The following is a 17,598-nucleotide window of genomic DNA, read 5'->3' on the forward strand; positions in this document are numbered from 1 at the left end:
GGAAGGACTGTAAATATAGATATTCCTGGTGTGCCACGGCTTACCCACACTTCTAACGATGGGGAAGAGTCGGTGATGACGAGTTTTCTATGCTCGGTAGAAATCCCTTAGTCGGATATTAGTGAGGTAGATATGGTGCGTGAGTTTGAGGATGTATTTCAGGAGATACCTGGACCTCCACCTTGACGGGTAATAGAATTTTGTGTTGACCTAGTGTCGGGAACTGCACCAATTTCTAAGGCGGCATACAAAATGGCGCCTAAAGAGCTTGTGGAAATGAATAAGCTGCTGGAAGAGTTGCTTCAGAATGGGTTCATTCGTTCAAGTAACTCCCCGTGGGGAGCACCTGCGATCTTTATCTCCAAGAAAGATGGCACTCTCCATATGTGCATAGATTACAGAGAGCTGAACAAGGTGACTATCAAGAACAAGTATCCACTACCTAGAATTGATGATTTGTTTGATCAGTTGAAGGGGGCAGGCATTTTCTCTCAGTTTGATCTCAGAACGGGTTACCATCAGATGGGTGTGTCAGAGGAAAGTATACCGTTTACTGCTTTTCGGACCCGGTATGGGTTGTACGAATTTCCTGTAATGCCTTTTGGTTTGACCAATGCTCCTGCCTATTTCATGGACTTGATGAACATAATTTTTCAACCGTATCTAGATAAGTTTGTGATTATCTTTATAGATGATATCCTGGTGTATTCTAAGAATGAGGAGGAGCAAAGAGAACACTTGAAAGTCATGTTGTAAACTTTGAATGAGCAACAGTTATACGCTAAGTTCAGTAAGTGTCACTTTTGGAAGAAAGAAGTTCGATTTTCGGGACATGTTGTGTCCAATCAGGTGATAGCGGTAAATCCTGAAAAAGTTGTTGCGGTCAAAAAATGGAAGCAGCCCCAAACCCTACAGAGGTGAGAGGTTTTTTAGGACTACTTACCCAAAAAAAAAGTTTTTTAGGACTAGCAAGTTTTTCTCTTAACCTGTTCAGTTTCTGTTAAATTCGTTCGCCTTGTCTTTTAGAAAATTTGATTCTGCACAACTTTCGTTTTTTGAGTTTTGGTCAATTCAAATTATTTAAGCAAGAAACGGTGCATTTTTATACTTATTCAACGAGTTACTTATGATTAAATTATACTAACTTATTTTTTTGCAGGATGGTGGGTTTTACAAACTTTTTATGCAGGGCTGACCCACCATATTTTTATTTCTATTTTGTCTATTTTATAATCAATTTATATTTCGTTGTGTATGGATAAGAAATTAAATGCCACCGTATCTCGAGAAACTACCCATTCATCTCGGTACGGTTGGAACTAGTTGTCTTGTTCTGTAACAAGAAATAATGTACTTTTTGTTTGTGTCTGGTGAACACGTGGGTGTCAATTCTTGTACTCATACCAGTATACCTGTATACTGACCCGTTTTGTCTCTTGACAACTCGGGTGCGTTCTGTTTGTGCGCAGCTGAGCTTCCTTTGCAGGATTAGTAGAGGCTTTGGTGGTGACAAGAAATAACTGTGATCGTAGGACATGTCATTTGGAGTTCTTTTATTTTTCTTGAGCTTAGGGTTGATACTAATTTATGTATTTATTATTTTCTTTTAATGACTTTAGTATTGGAATAATTCGGCATGGTTTGTAACCTTACTTTATTTAAGTTGTTTTGACTATTTATTGTTACCTTGATGATGAGGTATTGGTTAGTTATGAATTTATGGTGGATGGTTTGGTTTGCATTTAGTTTTTTTTGTTTCACCCCTAAGATTTGGATGATGGAATATTGCACGGCTTATCATCCCCAGACAGATGGACAAACTGAGCGGGTAAATCAGATCTTGGAGGATATGTTGAGAGCTTGTGTCCTCGATCTTGGTGGTAGTTGGGAAGAACACTTGCCATTGGTAGAGTTTGCTTATAATAATAGCTATCACTCCAGTATCGGGATGGCACCTTTTGAGGCTTTGTATGGGAGGCCATGTCGATCACCTGCTTGTTGGATAGAGGTAGGAGATGCACCGTTGTTAGGGCCAGAGTTGGTGAAGGAGACTACAGAGAAGGTAAATATTATTCGGGAACGTATTAAGACTGCACAGAGTCGTCAGAAGAGTTACGCTGATAAAAAATGTAAGGTGGTGGAGTTGAATGTTGGAGATTTCGTGTTTTTGAAGGTCTCGCTGATGAAGGGTATTATGCGGTTCGGAAAGAAGGGAAAGTTAGCACCTAGATTTGTGGGACCATATGAGATCATTGAGAGGATTGGTAATGTGGCTTACAAATTAGCTCTACCACCTGCTTTAGCTATGATTCACAATGTGTTCCATATATCTTTATTGCAGAAGTGTGTACAAGACCCTTCCCAAGTAGTATCACCAGAAGTGTTGGAGATTAGTGCTGATCTAACGTATGTGGTGTGACCGGTTACTATTCTAGATCGGGATGTAAAGCAGTTGTGGCGCAAGAAAGTGAACTTGGTGAAAGTGCAATGGAGCGAAGATGAGAACGATATTACCTGGGAGTTAGAAGAGAAAGTTCGGCATATGCATCCGGAACTTTTTGTTTAGTACTTTTTTCTATCGAATCTCGGGACGAGATTCTTTTGAGGTGTGTATATTGTAGCGACCCTAATTTTCTATAGTCATTATTTATTATTATTATGGTTATTATTATCTTATTTTACTTTTGACTTTATTAATTGTGTGGTTACATGAGATTTAATAATATTTAATGGATTTAATGATGTAATTATTAATTGGGTGGTTACATAAGGTTTAATGTGATATCTAAGGCATTTAATGTTGTAATTAATAAATTTACTGCATATTATAGTTTATTAAACTATTATATATTGAGATTTAGGTTTATAGTATAATATTATTAGGTTATACTAGCTCTTAGGTTAATATATATATATAATAACATAGAAGTATTTCAACTTGGTTTAGGAGATCAAGCGGAAAAGAGAGAGAGAGAGAGAGAGAGAGAGAGAGAGAGAGAGAGAGATCAAAGAAGACAAAGAAAGGGGCGGCAGCAAGGAAAAAAGAGGAGAGGGAAGAAAAGGAAAGATTAGGGTTTTGTTTTGGTGACTCTAGTAGTTTTCTAAATATTCTTTGATCTTCAATAAAGTATAGTGAGTACAAAACCCACTTCACTTGATTTATGTTTAATTCTTGTTTTTTTTGGGTGAATAAGACATAATATAAAAAAAAATAGAGATTACACAGCTACAAGGGGCATACCCCAGGACCTAACGAAACTATACAAGAACAAATGAAAGAAGCCAAAACACCCAACTAGCAAATAAAGGCGAAAAAGAACAGCTATTAAGACTCAAAACAAAAGGAGAAAGGAAAACATAACATGGGAAAAATTATAACCCCCAAAAAATATGTTCATAAGCCGCATACATGCGAATGAGGACCATGAACACATCCAAACAACAGCCCATATCTGAATCGTAGCCAAACAGCCCACAACACGGGCAAACTAGTAGAAATCACAAAGCTAAAAAAAAACCATGTACATCCCACACGGTTAGGCCAAAAGTAATGACAACCCAACAAAACATCCATAGTCCAAACACAGTGCTTTAAAATAAAAATAAAAGAAAGACAAGCATCCACAAAGGCGCTACAAGCAGCCATCACCAAGTGCCAGTAAACTCGCAAACCCAAACTGTCCAACATCTTAGTGCCATCAAACCCGCAGCAAGCAAGGAAGGTACGAATCTGTCTGTCCATACCACCCCAATAGAGCTCAAACATTGTAGTAAACCCAGTGGGCATCAAACACAATCTGTCCAGTAACGGAGTTCCGACACAACACCAGCCATCAAACAAATAACAAATATCCCTTTCCATGCAACCACCGCAGAGCTTAAACATTGTAGTAAACCCAGTAGAAACAGTCATGAATGAGTATTTCCAGCAATAACAACAAGGACATAACATAGAAACAGTGCGCTCAATGTAGGATCTCTCATCACTCGGCCCACAATTTAGGGGCTCACACCACTCAAAAAAGCATCCTTAACCTGCACATAAAAATTTACAATATATATAGGCATTAGCAAAAATATGATGGCTAAAATCACTCGACCCACATGTAAACTGAAAGATATGATAATAACTCCCATCACTCAACCCTCAAAAATAGATAGCTCCACATAAACCACCGGATTACACCTGCAAAAAACCAAATAAATTAGAACCCTCCTTTAAGCTCACCATCACTCAACCCACTTATAGTGAACTCACATCACTCAGCAGCCCTCCCATATTTGATGCTATGGGGCTTCAAAATTGTCTCTGGCAAATTCCATTGAGCTAGAAACCAGCTGTCACCAGTGGATCTAGGAATATTCTTAACAGACAACATTCTATTTCAAACCATTTGGATAACAGATTTAATGACCACCTCTTCAGGTTTAAATTCTTTGTTAAAAATTCTGTTATTTCTTTCAACCCAGATAAAGTAAACAGAACATAAGAATGCATTACTGATGATGTTGACCCTCAATGAGTTACCCTTGGTCTCCTTAGTAGCATAAGTGACAATGTCAGGCCAACCTAAAACAGGCCACTTAATGTTACAAACAGCTTCAATAGCACACCAAACTCTACTAGAGAAGATGCACTTAAAGAATAGATGCGAATGGCTTTCCTCAGGGATGAGGCAAAAAGGACATTGAGAGCTTGTGGCCAGGCCAAACATACAAAGTCTATCACCAGTATAAAGTCTATTGTGAAGAGCAACCCAGACAATAAAATTGACTTTAGGAATCCTATTAGGGCCCCACACAAGCTTATGCCAAGTCACTTTATCAAATTTCTTGCGCCAATGATTCCAAGCTGATTGAATGGAAAACTGACCATCAGTAGTAAGTTTCCAAAGAGCTGTATCAGTACTAGAAGGGTTAGGTTTACAGCCCACAGGAGTAGAGGATATTAACTCCTGAATTTCCCAAGAATTGGGAAAAGGCCACTTCCAGGAAGAACCATCAATGATTTGACTGACTTTTGTTTCACTGTTAAGGGCAGAGTAATAAATAATTCTATCCCCGAATTTATTCCATAGCGGCCCAAGAGGGCGCCAATTATCATACCAAAGGAAAGTAGCTTCCCCACAACCAATTTTATGATTAATCAAACGAGAAACCCAATCTCTAAGGGACAATAATTTCCTCCACACCCAAGAGGGATCATTTGGAACCCTGACTTTCCAAAAACTCTTTCCCTTTAATAAGTAGGATTTGACCCATTGACACCACATCGAACCCTCGCCCCCAGAGAACAAAAACCAAATGTGTTTAGCAATGGCCGCTCTATTCCAAATATCTAAAGATTTAAAGCCCAAGCCCCCCTCATTTTTAGGAGCACATACAGAATCCCAAGCAATCTTGGCACTATGTGTTTTAAGATCAGTACCAGACCAAAGAAAGGCTCTAAGAATACTATCAATCTCCCTAATAACCTTCTTGGGAAGAATGAAGAGGGAAGACCAATATACTTGCATAGAAAGGAGAATGGATTGAATGAGCTGGCTTCTACCAGCGTAAGACAATGCTCTATTGGTCCAATTCTTCACTCTTTTGGTGGTCCTATCAATGAGAGGGACACAATCAGATGCCCTCAACTTAGTGGTAATCAAGGGGACACCAAGGTACTTAACGGGAAGAGTACCTTCTGTAAATTTAGCAATCTCAAGAATAGAAGCTCTCAACCCCATATCACAACCCGAAAAGTAGATGTTACTTTTGCTGAGATTAGGAATTAGGCTAGACAGGGATGAAAATTCCTCAAGGCCTTCCATAGTAAGCTTAACAGTAGAGGCATCTCCTCTGCTAATGATCATGAGATCATTAGCAAAGCAAAGATTGATGATTTTTGTCTTCTCACACTTCCAATGAAACTTAAAGAGTGGATGCTTAGCTTTCTTAGCCAAGATTTTGGCCAGAATTTCCATGGCCAAAACGAATAAATAAGGGGACATAGGATCACCTTGTCTTAAACCTCTAGCCCCTTTAAAATAGCCATGAAGGCTCCCATTGATGCAAATTGAAAATGAAGGGCTGGTGATGCAGGCCTTGATCCAAGAGACCATGACAGGAGGAAAGGCCATAGCCTTGAGAATATCGATAATAAATTCCCATCTCACACTATCATAAGCTTTCATGATATCCACTTTCATGGCACACTTCAGATTAGGGGACTTTCTATGATACCCCCACATGAGCTCTTGGGATAGGAAAATATTGTCAGGAATTCTCCTACCCTGAACAAAAGCTGACTGGACAGGGTCTATAAGATCAGGGAGAACAGATTTAATCCTATTAGCTATGATCTTGGCAATGCATTTGTAAATAGTGTTGCAGCAGGAAATGGGTCTAAAATCACCCACTCTGACAGGGTTAGGGACTTTGGGGATGAGAGCAATAATGGTACTATTGACTTCAGACAGAAGCTTACCAGACTCAAAAAAAGTTCTAATGGCTTGAATGACATCTCTCCCCAGAATCCCAGGATGTCTTAAAAAAACCAGCAGAGAAGCCATCAGGGCCAGGGGCCTTATTAGCTTTAAGAGACCAAAATGTGTCCTTGATCTCTTTATCAGTCACAGGGCTAGCAAGAACTAGAGATTGATCAGGAGAGATTTTGGACTTAACAAGGGACTGAATTCTGTCATAACCATTATATTGGTCATCAAAAGGGGTACCAAATAAGCCTGAGAAAAAGTTGGTGAATGCAGTTTGGATGTCCTCGGATTTAGAAGATTTTTGGCCATCCATCATCTCAAGATTTAAAATTTTACCCCTATTGATATTACCCTTAATAGTTTTGAAGAAGAAACTGCTATTTCTATCCACCTGACTAAGCCACTGGACCCTAGATTTCTGGTGAGCCAAACTCTCTTCAACAGCCAGGAGGTCAACATGTTGTTTATAGATATTGCGCTCAAGTTTTTGCAGATCATTATTACTATGGTCCTTATCCAACTTACACTGAGCAGAGAAGAGCTCAGATTTTGAAGTTTGGACTCTAGTAGTAATATCACTAAAGTCTTTCTTGTTCAGAGCCTTTAATTCAGGCTTCAAATATTTCAATTTTTGGCACACCCTGAACATAGGAACACCATGAATATACTGATTCCACACTCTAGAAACCACAGAGCTAAAGTCCTTATGGTCAGCCCAAAAGTCAAAATATTTAAAGGGTTTCTTAAAAGAAGTCACCTTATCAGAGACATTGACCACAGCAAGAGAGTGATCAGATATACCAGAGGGTAAAAAGGTAGCAAAAGAGGCAGTAAAGGTATCTAGCCAAGCCTCATTAACAACACTCTATCTATTTTGGTTGCAATGTAGTCCCCACTAGTCCTCTTATTAGCCCAAGTAAATTGGCAACCCCCATAGGAGAGATCAACCAATTCAGATTTCAAAATGTATGAATTGAACTCCTCTTTATCCTTAGACCAGCGTACAGAACCCCCAAATTTCTCATAAGGGTATCTGATAGCATTAAAATCCCCAAGTATCACAATAGGAGTTTTGTACTGCAAAAGGGATATAGTAGCCATATACTCAAAAAGGTCGTTTCGAATATCAGGTTTATTGTCAGCATAAACAAAACAGACTTTTAACATATTATCAGAAGAAAGGTCATGAACTTCACAAAAAATATATTGATCAGAGGCAAATAACAAAGTAACCTTACAAAAAGCTGGGCCCCAGCAGACACAGATCCGCCCAGATTTAGGAGGTTGTGAGTTTGTCAAAAAGGGCCAATTGTTTATACTAGAAAAATCTGCTGTTCATTTAAAGCTTTTATTTTCGTTTCCAAAATGCCCAAAATTTTAATGTCTTCATTCAACAAAAATTTTCGAACTTCTTTATGTCTATGAGGATTATTAAAACCTCTAACATTCCAAGATGCAATTTTTAAAGACATTAGAAATAACAAAAATTTTAAAACCCACAAACCAGCTAAACTGGGATTTACCTGCGTTTCTTCCTCTGGCTTTTGTTACCTTTGCCAGAGGAGTTACCTTTTGCCTTAGTGCCAAGTTGGGCCTGCATGGTGGCTAAACTACTAGGAGTGGTTTCCACCAGTTTCTCCAATTTAGCCATCAATTCTGCGTCATTGGGAAGAACCAAACTGGTAATTTCCAGCAATCCCTTATGCAAAGCCTCCAAACCATCCATTTTGGGGACCTCTATCTCCCCCTCCCCCCCAACTTGGACTAGACGCTGCTATAAGGACTAGATTAGCCAAGTTTTCCTCAGGCTCCTCCTGAAGAGACTCTTGCTGTTGACTTTGCCCCACATCAGGCTCCTGCAGACCATCCTCCTTCGAAGTTGCAAAATTTTCTATCACTGTAGGGGTTTCTGGGACATCCACCTTCCTCTTGCCCTTGGCCTTGACAGTTTCCCATCTAGGATCTGGGTTGTCTTCTGTTTGTTTCTGGAGATTGATCAAGGCAGCCACTTGAGTCTTAACGCATTTAGTAGTGTCATGCCCAAAGACTACACAGTGGTCACACTTAGGGGGTAAACCTTGATATTCAACCCTAACTACAGCAACTTCATCCTCACAATTGACACTGAACATCGATGGAAGGTTGGATGTTGCATCAACCTCAACACAGACCCTAGCAAAGGACACTCTACTACCCTGTTCTGTAAGTTGGTCCATAAATAACGGAGTACCTACAACACTTGCAATCTGGCTGAGCCCATCGTTATCCCAATACTCAAAAGGCACATTGAAAAACTTAGCCCATACTGGAACCGTAGTAGCCTTTTCCTTTGACAGCTTCATCATCCAAGTCCATTTTTTCAGAAATAGGTTTGAACCACCAATGTACCAGGGCCCTCCTTCAAGGACGGAACTGCAACAATCAAGGCTCTCAAAAATGAAGAAGCTAAAGCCTTCTGCATTTGCTAGGCCTTCCTTCAAACCCTTGTTTTTCCATAAAGCAAAAGCACTATTTTTCAGGTAGTTATAAGATACCCCTTATCCAGAAAATACCCTACCAAACATGAGTCCCACTTCTCTAAGGGGTTGGGCCTTGGGGGAAGACTCAGGCTAACATAGCCATCACTACGAATAGGGGGAACATACCTCAAAGGAATGGTAGATCGAGATGAGGACGCTGCAACATCAGCCCAGGATTTCGTATTGCCTTGACCTCTACCTTCCCCTGATCCTCTACCACCTCTGAAATTTGAAAGTCCTCCCCTTCGAGAAGCCAAATCCTCGTGACCAACATCACCGAAGTCAGCCGTCTGCAAAGGGGTCTCTTCAGTACCTTGAGCAACCTCTACAGAGACAGGATTCCCTTCCTTCTCTGTTTCTATAGGTAGATCTAACGGGTTAACGCCATGGCCCTTACCATCCAACCTGTTTCGAGCAACCAGGATACTATCAGAGAGGTTTTGAAACATAGGAGTTTCAAAATCCGTACGCTCAGACCATCGCGCTGAGGATATAGAATCATCGATAGATGGCGATGTCATTATCGATGAAGATGGGTCTTTCAATCTCGCCAAACGATCTGCTACTCTCTGAAGATCTGCGGGTTGTACCATTGGAGCCCTTGGTTCTACCTGATTCAGGGCTTTCCCCACAACATCAGTGTCGTTAGAGTGCCCTAGATTCAAAACAACCTCGTCGATGTTATCCGTAATCGGATCCATGTTAGCTTCGCTCAAAATTCCAAATCTATTACTCACAAACCCTAATTTATCACTCACTTTTCCCACCTTAGGGACTATCTCATCTGTAACCCTTTCCCGTGAACCTAAAGGACTCTCAGGATTAGGCAACGCATTAACTCCGAACATCATTATCAATAAGGAATTGAAACCCTAGAAACACTGGTTTCTAGAGAGATGCGGGAGCTTCTCACTCTAACCCATTCCTATTTGGCTGATAGAGAGTAGAAAGTCTTTAATTCTTGTTTTTATCTATTTGTTTGATATTAGTTTGATTTTGTGTTTACATAAAGATGATAGATTAATTTTAATTATTTTGACTAGTGGGGTATGTAAAGTTTAGGGTTCTTAGATAATTGACTGATTTTAATTATTTTGTTTAGTTGTATAGGTAAGGTTTAGGGTTTTTATTGATTGAATTTAATTATTTTGATTAGTTGGGTATGTCAAATTTAGGATTTTTATATGGATTTATTTTATTGTTGTAATCACACTCATGGTTATATGAAATTTAAAATTAATTAGGAACCCATAGATAAATCCCTTATACTCCACCATGACGGTTGAAAAATTATGTTCATCAAGTCCATGAAATAGGCAGGAGCATTGGTCAAACCAAAAGGCATTGCAGGAAATTCGTACAACCCATACCGTGTCCGAAAAGCAGTAAGCGGTATACTTTCCTCTGACACACCCATCTGATGGTAACCCGTTCTGAGATCAAACTGAGAGAAAATGGCTGCCCCCTTCAACTAATCAAACAAATCATCAATTCTAGGCAGTGGATACTTGTTCTTGATAGTCACCTTGTTCAGCTCTCTGTAATCTATGCACATACGAAGAGTGCCATCTTTCTTGGAGACAAAGATCGCAGGTGCTCCCCACGGGGAGTTACTTAAACGAATGAACCCTCTCTGAAGCATCTCTTCTAGCTGCTTCTTCATCTCCACAAGCTCTTTAGGCGCCATTCTGTATGCCGCCTTAGAAATTGGTGTAGTTCCTGGCACTAGGTGTAGACACCCCATTTTTGACCGTCCTCAAGACTTGGACGTCACCGCTTGAACACTCGGTGATCATCCATGTTTGTGTTCATCTTGAGTTCCCGGAGGTCTCGGATACGCGCCTTGCCTCAGGATCTCTCGACTCGACTGTTTTGTGTTTGGTTTTGCACCAAACACTTGTGTTTTGCCTTGGAGGGGCAGGGAATGGCTTGTGAGCCATCCCCACACATCACCGGCCATGGCTTGAGGCCACCGGCTGTGTTTTGCTACCACCGGCCAAATGTTTGGCCAGTCGGCACTATAGATGGCCGGCCGGCTATCTTTTTTTGGTCAATTTCACTTTTGGGCGACCGACTACTGTGCATCTGCTTTTGCAGATATTTTCATGCAGGTGGCATGCACTTGGCTCCCCTCCATACACGTATCTGGAGGGATTTCCCCCTTAGCTAGCTTGTCTTGTAAGCTTACAAGATTGAAGCTCTATAAGAGGAGGCCTCCTCTCCCTCTTTAGAAGGTTAGACAACTTAGAGAGCATGGTTAGAGAGCTCTGGTTTTAGGTTAGGATTTGTATCTATCCTATATCTATATCTCTCTTCCTTTTGTGTTTTGTGTGTGTATTTAGCCTTAGTTTTACACACAAACACTCACCATCACACCTTCTCTTGGAGCTAAGGCCCTTGAGGGTTGTTTTGAAGTCTTGGAGCTGGTTTTGAGCTCAAAGAACCAGCTGGTCCACCATTTTTGACGGAGGTCTACAAGGGTAAGACTTTTGTCCCTTTTTTCCCCATTTTTGCATAGCTTATTTACCTATCTTGCATCTATTTTTGAGCTTAGTGTATAACATATAAAAGTTGTGTTTTTACTTGCTTTAAGTAGTTTCTTAAGGGTGTTTCAAGCTTTGGGGTCATTTGACCCCTCTTAAGGCTTGTTTGGCCTTTGTTTTGTGCCATTTTGGTTGAGCTCCGGGACCATTGTGTTTGGGCCTCCTCACTACTGAAATCTTGAGGGATTTCAGTGATGAGGATGGTGCCTTGAGGTCCTAGGAATGAGAGGGCCACCCCCTCTCCTCGTTGTCCTTGAAAAGGGCCCCTTTTTGCCTCTTGAGGGAGCATCTAGTCTAAGTGTGTGTTGGCCACGCCTTAGCTAATTTTCATGCTTATTATGTCATAATATGCCTCTATTTTTAGTTGGTTTGGACACACCTTGCTTGTTTAGCATACATGTCTTGTAATGCCATATTGTAGCCTTAACATGCATCTAGGTTTTAACCCTTGTTCAAGCATGCTTTTGGCCTAGCTTTGTGAAGTTTTTGTACTTGTTTTGCCATGTTTAAGGTCTGTTTTTGGTTGTTTTGGTCAACCATAACATGTATTTCATAGTTCCTTTGCATTGTTAGCTTGTAGGCTGTAAGTATGTGAAGTGTTGAGTATGCATTGTTTGATTTATTTTAGTGGTTTGGCACCACTTATGGCATCATTTCAGTCCCCATGACATGCTTGTATGCTCGCTTTTGATGCCTCTTTGATGCCTTGAAAGCTTGTGTTGTACGCTCCATGTTTTGGCAACTATGCATGCTTTTGGATTTGAGCCATTTAGATGCCACCAAGATGTGTTTTTGGCTCTGTTTTAATATGTTAAAACTCTATTTTTGATCATTTAATTCATGCCATGTTTAGTTTTGTTAAGGGTAGTTTGATGCCTCCCTTAGCTTACCTTGGGTTTTGGATCTTGGTTACATGTCTTGACTTATCCTGTTTAATTGATTTGGCATCATATTTAACATGATTTCAGGGCTTAATGTGCATGCTAATTGTCCATGTTTAGTCTCTTTTAAGTGTGCTTAAAAGTTGCTTTTTATAGGCTTAAGTGTTGGCCTATTAACATGCGCATGTGTGTGTGTGTGTGTGTTGGACCTCACTTCCATAGCATTGGCCACTGTTTTAGGCTTGTTTGAGAGTCGCCTAATTTAGTTTAAGTCCATCCCTTTGTTTGTTGCATGCTCTCCTTGTATGTTGTAGCATATTAGTGAGTTGTTGCGCGATTGAAATCGCATGATTGAATGAAGTTACATGCCTGTTTGCATGCTTAAACACCTATATTGTGCCTTGCATACTTGTTAGTTGCATCGTCTCATGCCCTATGTCTTGCATGACCATTGTATGCCTTGTATGGTTCTTAGCATTGTCCATGTTGCATACTAGTTGACATGCTTAGGATTGCATTGCATTGGCATGCATGCTTCGCCTCTTGAATTGCTTGTGATAGAGGTTGAGTTCAATTTGCTTGATTATGTGCATTGCATTCCATATCAACATGCACACTTGATTCTTTGGGCCATCATGCATGGAAATGTGTGATTGGTGGCCCGAGAATCGAGGCCCATCCTCCTTTGAGTCATAAATATGATAAGGAGTGTGATTGGTGCATACATTGCTTGAAATGCATTGCCATGCCAAGTTCTGTCCTCTGCTGCTGTCAAACCAATTTTTGCTGGAAGATTTGGCCGGCCGGCCATCTTAAGTGCCGATCAGCCATCAATAAGCAGCCGATGGATTAATTTGTGGCCGGTGACCATTCGCCATGGCCGGTGACCAATTCCCTCAGCCGGTGGTGTTCTACAGCACTCAGAGGAGCAACCTTGGGACGTGTGCAGTCTTCAGAGGAGGATAACAGCCAAAGTAGAGGCATTTTGTGCATGGTAGTGACTTTCTGAGCAGAACCAAGCGCGCATGCATTGGACCCTCCTCCCGAGGCTGTTGTTTACTGATTAATTAGATTAGTTAATTTGCTTAGCTAATTTAATTGATTTGTAATATTTAATTAGCTTGTAAGTTAATTAAATTGTATTATTCTTTCAGTCCCTCCGAGCGAGGGCAAATTTGTAATAAGTGTGGGTGCGTGTGTGCATGTCTTCCAACCCCCACTTCTTTCTCCCTTTTACTTACCTGCTTTTGATGGTTAGTATTAGGACATGTTTACTTTAGCATACCTTATGCTATGCATGCGTGCATTATTCATCAGTATTGCATGCACCAGGCTCGGCGCATCATACTAACTGCATAAGTATTTCAAATCTAACTTGAATACATGCTACTTGTGCATTTTCACATATCATTTATAGACTAGCCGAGTCTACTCTAGTGATATTCCGTATGCGTTGCATTAGGCATTTAAACATGGACTTGGATCATGCATGATTGCTAACATGTTCTTGTTTTGGCACGGAGTACTAGGTGAGCACTTTATGCTTTAGCATCTCGCATAAGTGTGAACATTAACATGATAGCATGATTACCATGAGGCTAGATGCTTATTTGATGAACTGCTTGAATGCCTATGGGTGAAGGTTGGATTGTGTGAGTTGGGATAACTCGTTGAAATCTGTATTTTAGCCTACTTGTGAGTAGCAAATTCCAAAGCGTTTTCCAAACAAACGGATATGCAATGTTTTGTTCCAAATTAGGCGATCTAGTCTATACTTGTTTGTTGTGCGCATAACGTAGTAAATCTAGGCTAATAACCGGAATAAGAACGCATAACGTTTTCAAAATAGGATATCACGGTTAGTAGAGGCCGATCTTCGGATCGGGCGAGAGGGGGTGCTCATAGCTGACCTTCCCCAATCGTACCCAAGTTCCCGAGCCGAGGCAACTTTGGTGATGACGGACACGTGGCCTTTGGCACCGAGTCAGGGTTTCCTAAATTCCCCCATAAAAAATATTTAGGTGGCGACTCTGTATCTGACAAAGCAGTCCATGTTTGGCACTTCTTTCAAAATCAGTTTTTCTCAAAACAATTTGCTGGATTTGGACTCTTTGGTTCAGATTAAGAACCGTGACACAAATTGAGTCCGAACTGTAGCCTAGGGCCCGAGGGCGCGTCTACACTAGGTCAATGCGAAATTCTACTACCCGTCGAGGAGGAGGTTCATGTATCTCCTGAAATACATCTTCAAACTCACGCACCACATCTACCTCACTAATATCCTGCTTAGGAATTTCTACTGAGCACTGAAAACTCGTCATCATCGACTCTTCTCCATCGCTAGAAGTGTGGGTAAGCCGTGGCATACCGGGGATATCTATATTTACAGTTCTTCCAACACAATCTAGAGTTAAATATTAAATTAAAATTTGGACAATTAAATATTAAATTAGGACTAAACCCCAATCAATATTCCATCATCCAAATCCTAGGGGTGAAACAAAAAAAAACTAAAACGCCTACCAAACCATCCACCATAATCTCATAACTAACAAATACCTCAACATTAAAGTAATAATACTGTGGAGAAGTAGTTCGAAAATACTCTTCGGATCCTGGGAGACGCTGGTGATCCTCAGCTACTCACCTGAAAAGATACAAACACTCCAGTCGGGGGTGCCAGAATTAGCACTCCGACGGACAAGTTAGTTCAGATACTCAGAGTAACTTCTTTACTAAGTTTTGTCAAGTGATTTTTACATACCTTTCTATAACCGTTGTTCTCGTATTTATACCTATTCTTTTTGATCCTCGGGGCCAGGGCCTACTTTTTAATCATTGTCCTTTCATCTATTCGGCACTAAGGACTTACACTTATTCGGCACATATATTATATTCGGCTCCCCACTCTCGTAGGATATAGCCGATTAATATCAGTCTTCCAATGGTATGCACCATCTGATTTTTCCAAGTATTCAGCCCCCACAATTGCCCCCTGAACTCCCCATTGACGGAAGTTAATCGGAGTGTTTGGTCTTGAATTGGAAAGGTTAAAATAGGTCAGGCGGCTTCGCGTACGCCAATACAGATGTCAGGATGCGCACACCTTTTCTCTCATCATTACGCTTTCCCGCCTCAATCGTGCGTCTCGCATTTATTGTGATTTGAAATTTCAGTCCTTTCGAATGCACATGTTTTAGCTTCTTGTGGAAGCATGAACCCTTTGAACCCTTAGTTCTAGCTTCTTAAGGAAGTTTGAACCTTTTGAAACCTTGGTTCTAGCTTCTTGAGGAAGCTTGAACCTTTTGGACCCTTGGTTTTAGCTTATTGGGGAAGCTTGAACCTTTTGAACCTTTGCTCCAAGCTTCTCCAAGAAGCTTGAACCCTTCTAACCTTCCAAGAGAAGCTTGCACCTTTTGCACCTTTTGCACGAGGTTCTAAGAGAAGCTTGACCCCTTTGCCTAGCTTCTCCAAGAAGCCTGGCCCTTTTGCTCCAAACTTCTAAGAGAAGCTTGACCCCCCATATTCACCCAAAAAAAAAGAAGCTTGACCCCCTTGACCCTTTTGCCTAGCTTCCCTTAGAAGCTTCAAGCCTTCATCTTCTCTATAAATAGAGGGCCTCTCCTCTCATTTCAAGGGTTAGAGAATCTGATATATATCATACATATATCACTCTCTCTCTCTATTTCTCCCTCTCTCTCTACATTTGTGTGGGTTAGAGGGTGCAAAAGGGTCTAGTTCTAGGCCATTTGAACTACACCGGGATATGTCCCTATGTTTCCCCCTCTTTGGTTAAGAGCATTTGGAATACGTTCCAATGCTTATACCTTTCCGAAACACCGGGATACGTCCCTATGTTTCTTGCATGATCATAAGTTATGCTCGGCTTCGTGCATTGTCTTGCATTTTGCCCCTGCCCTCGAGCGCATATCTTTGTCTGCTGCTTGTATGCTTTGTCTAAGTCTTCGGCCTTGTGAAAAATGGGTCGTCTCTGGGCTTTGACACTCACTCCCCTCATTCTTATGACTTTCGAGTTCTGTCAAAGAGGGGCAACTATAGACACCCCATTTTTGACCGTCCTCAAGACTTGGTCGTCACCGTTTGAACACTCGGTGATCGTCCTTGTTTGTGTTCGTCTTGAGTTCCCGGAGGGCTCGGCTACACACCTTGCCTCAGGGTCTCTCGACTCGACTGTTTTGTGTTTGGTTTTCCACCAAACACTTGTGTTTTGCCTTTGAGGGGCAGGGAGTGGCTTGATGGCCATCCCCACACATCACCGGCCATGTCTTCAGGCCACCGGCTGTGTTTTGTTTCCATCGGCCAAATGTTTGGCCGGTCGGCACTCTGTTTGGTCGCACGGCCACTGATTTTGGTCAATCGAACACTTTTTCTGGCCGAGCCCATTTCTTGAGAGGGTTTGAACCTTTTGAACCCCTGTTTTAGCTTCTTATGGAAGCTTGAACCCTTTGAACCCTTAGCTCTAGCTTCTTGAGGAAGCTTGAACCTATTGAACCCTTGGTTCTAGCTTCTTGGGGAAGCTTGAACCTTTTGAACCTTTGCTCCAAGCTTCTCTAAGAAGCTTGAACCCTTCTAAGCTTCCAATAGAAGCTTGCACCTTTTGCACCTTTTGCACGAGGTTCTAAGAGAAGCTTGACCCCTTTGCCTAGCTTCTCCAAGAAGCTTGGCCCTTTTGCTCCAAGCTTCTAAGAGAAGCTTGACCCCCCTTATTCACCCAAAAAAATGAAGCTTGACCCCCTTGACCTTTTTGCCTAGCTTCCCTTAGAAGCTTCAAGCCTTCATCTTCTCTATAAATAGAGGGTCTCTCCTCCCATTTCAAGGGTTTGAAAATCTGATATATATCATACATATATCACTCTCCCTCTGTATATCTCCCTCTCTCTCTACATTTGTGTGGGTTAGAGGGTGCAAAAGGGTCTAGTTCTGGGCCATTTGAACTACACCGGGATATGTCCCTATGTTTCCCCCTCTTTGGTTAAGAACATTTGGAATACGTTCCAATGCTTATACCTTTCCGAAACACCAGGATACGTCCCTATGTTTCTTGCATGATCATAAGTTATGCTCGGCTTCGTGCATTGTCTTGCATTTCGCCCCTGCCCTCGGGCGCATATCTTTGTCTGCTGCTTGTATGCTTTGTCTAAGTCTTCGGCCTTGTCAA

At 41.2% G+C, this 17,598-nt stretch overlaps 1 protein-coding gene across 1 annotated transcript; it reads right to left on the bottom strand.

Moving 5' to 3' along the window:
• Positions 1 to 4,385: 4,385 nt before the first annotated feature.
• On the bottom strand, positions 4,386 to 9,846 carry LOC114290622 (uncharacterized). The gene is made up of 6 exons (XM_082885361.1): positions 9,122 to 9,846; positions 8,236 to 8,984; positions 8,046 to 8,132; positions 7,336 to 7,666; positions 6,540 to 7,117; positions 4,386 to 6,451 (listed from the first exon to the last, which is right to left on the bottom strand). Exons 1-6 carry the CDS (start codon positions 9,844 to 9,846, stop codon positions 4,386 to 4,388), a joined length of 4,536 nt encoding a protein of 1,511 aa, XP_082741487.1.
• Positions 9,847 to 17,598: the final 7,752 nt, after the last annotated feature.

Source organism: Camellia sinensis, chromosome 8 (genome assembly GCF_055761805.1).
Source record: "Camellia sinensis isolate YWXY chromosome 8, ASM5576180v1, whole genome shotgun sequence".
Classification (NCBI taxonomy): domain Eukaryota; kingdom Viridiplantae; phylum Streptophyta; class Magnoliopsida; order Ericales; family Theaceae; genus Camellia; species Camellia sinensis.

Excerpts from the sequence above, each read along its gene's own strand:
- LOC114290622 (XM_082885361.1), bottom strand. The coding sequence starts at position 9,846 with ATGATGTTCGGAGTTAATGCGTTGCCTAATCCTGAGAGTCCTTTAGGT. Across the intron at positions 8,985-9,121 it reads CGATCTACCATTCCTTTGAG|TGCTTTTGCTTTATGGAAAA; the intron begins GTATGTTCCCCC and ends CCTGAAAAATAG. Across the intron at positions 8,133-8,235 it reads TATAGCAGCGTCTAGTCCAA|AATTGATGGCTAAATTGGAG; the intron begins GTTGGGGGGGAG and ends CCAATGACGCAG.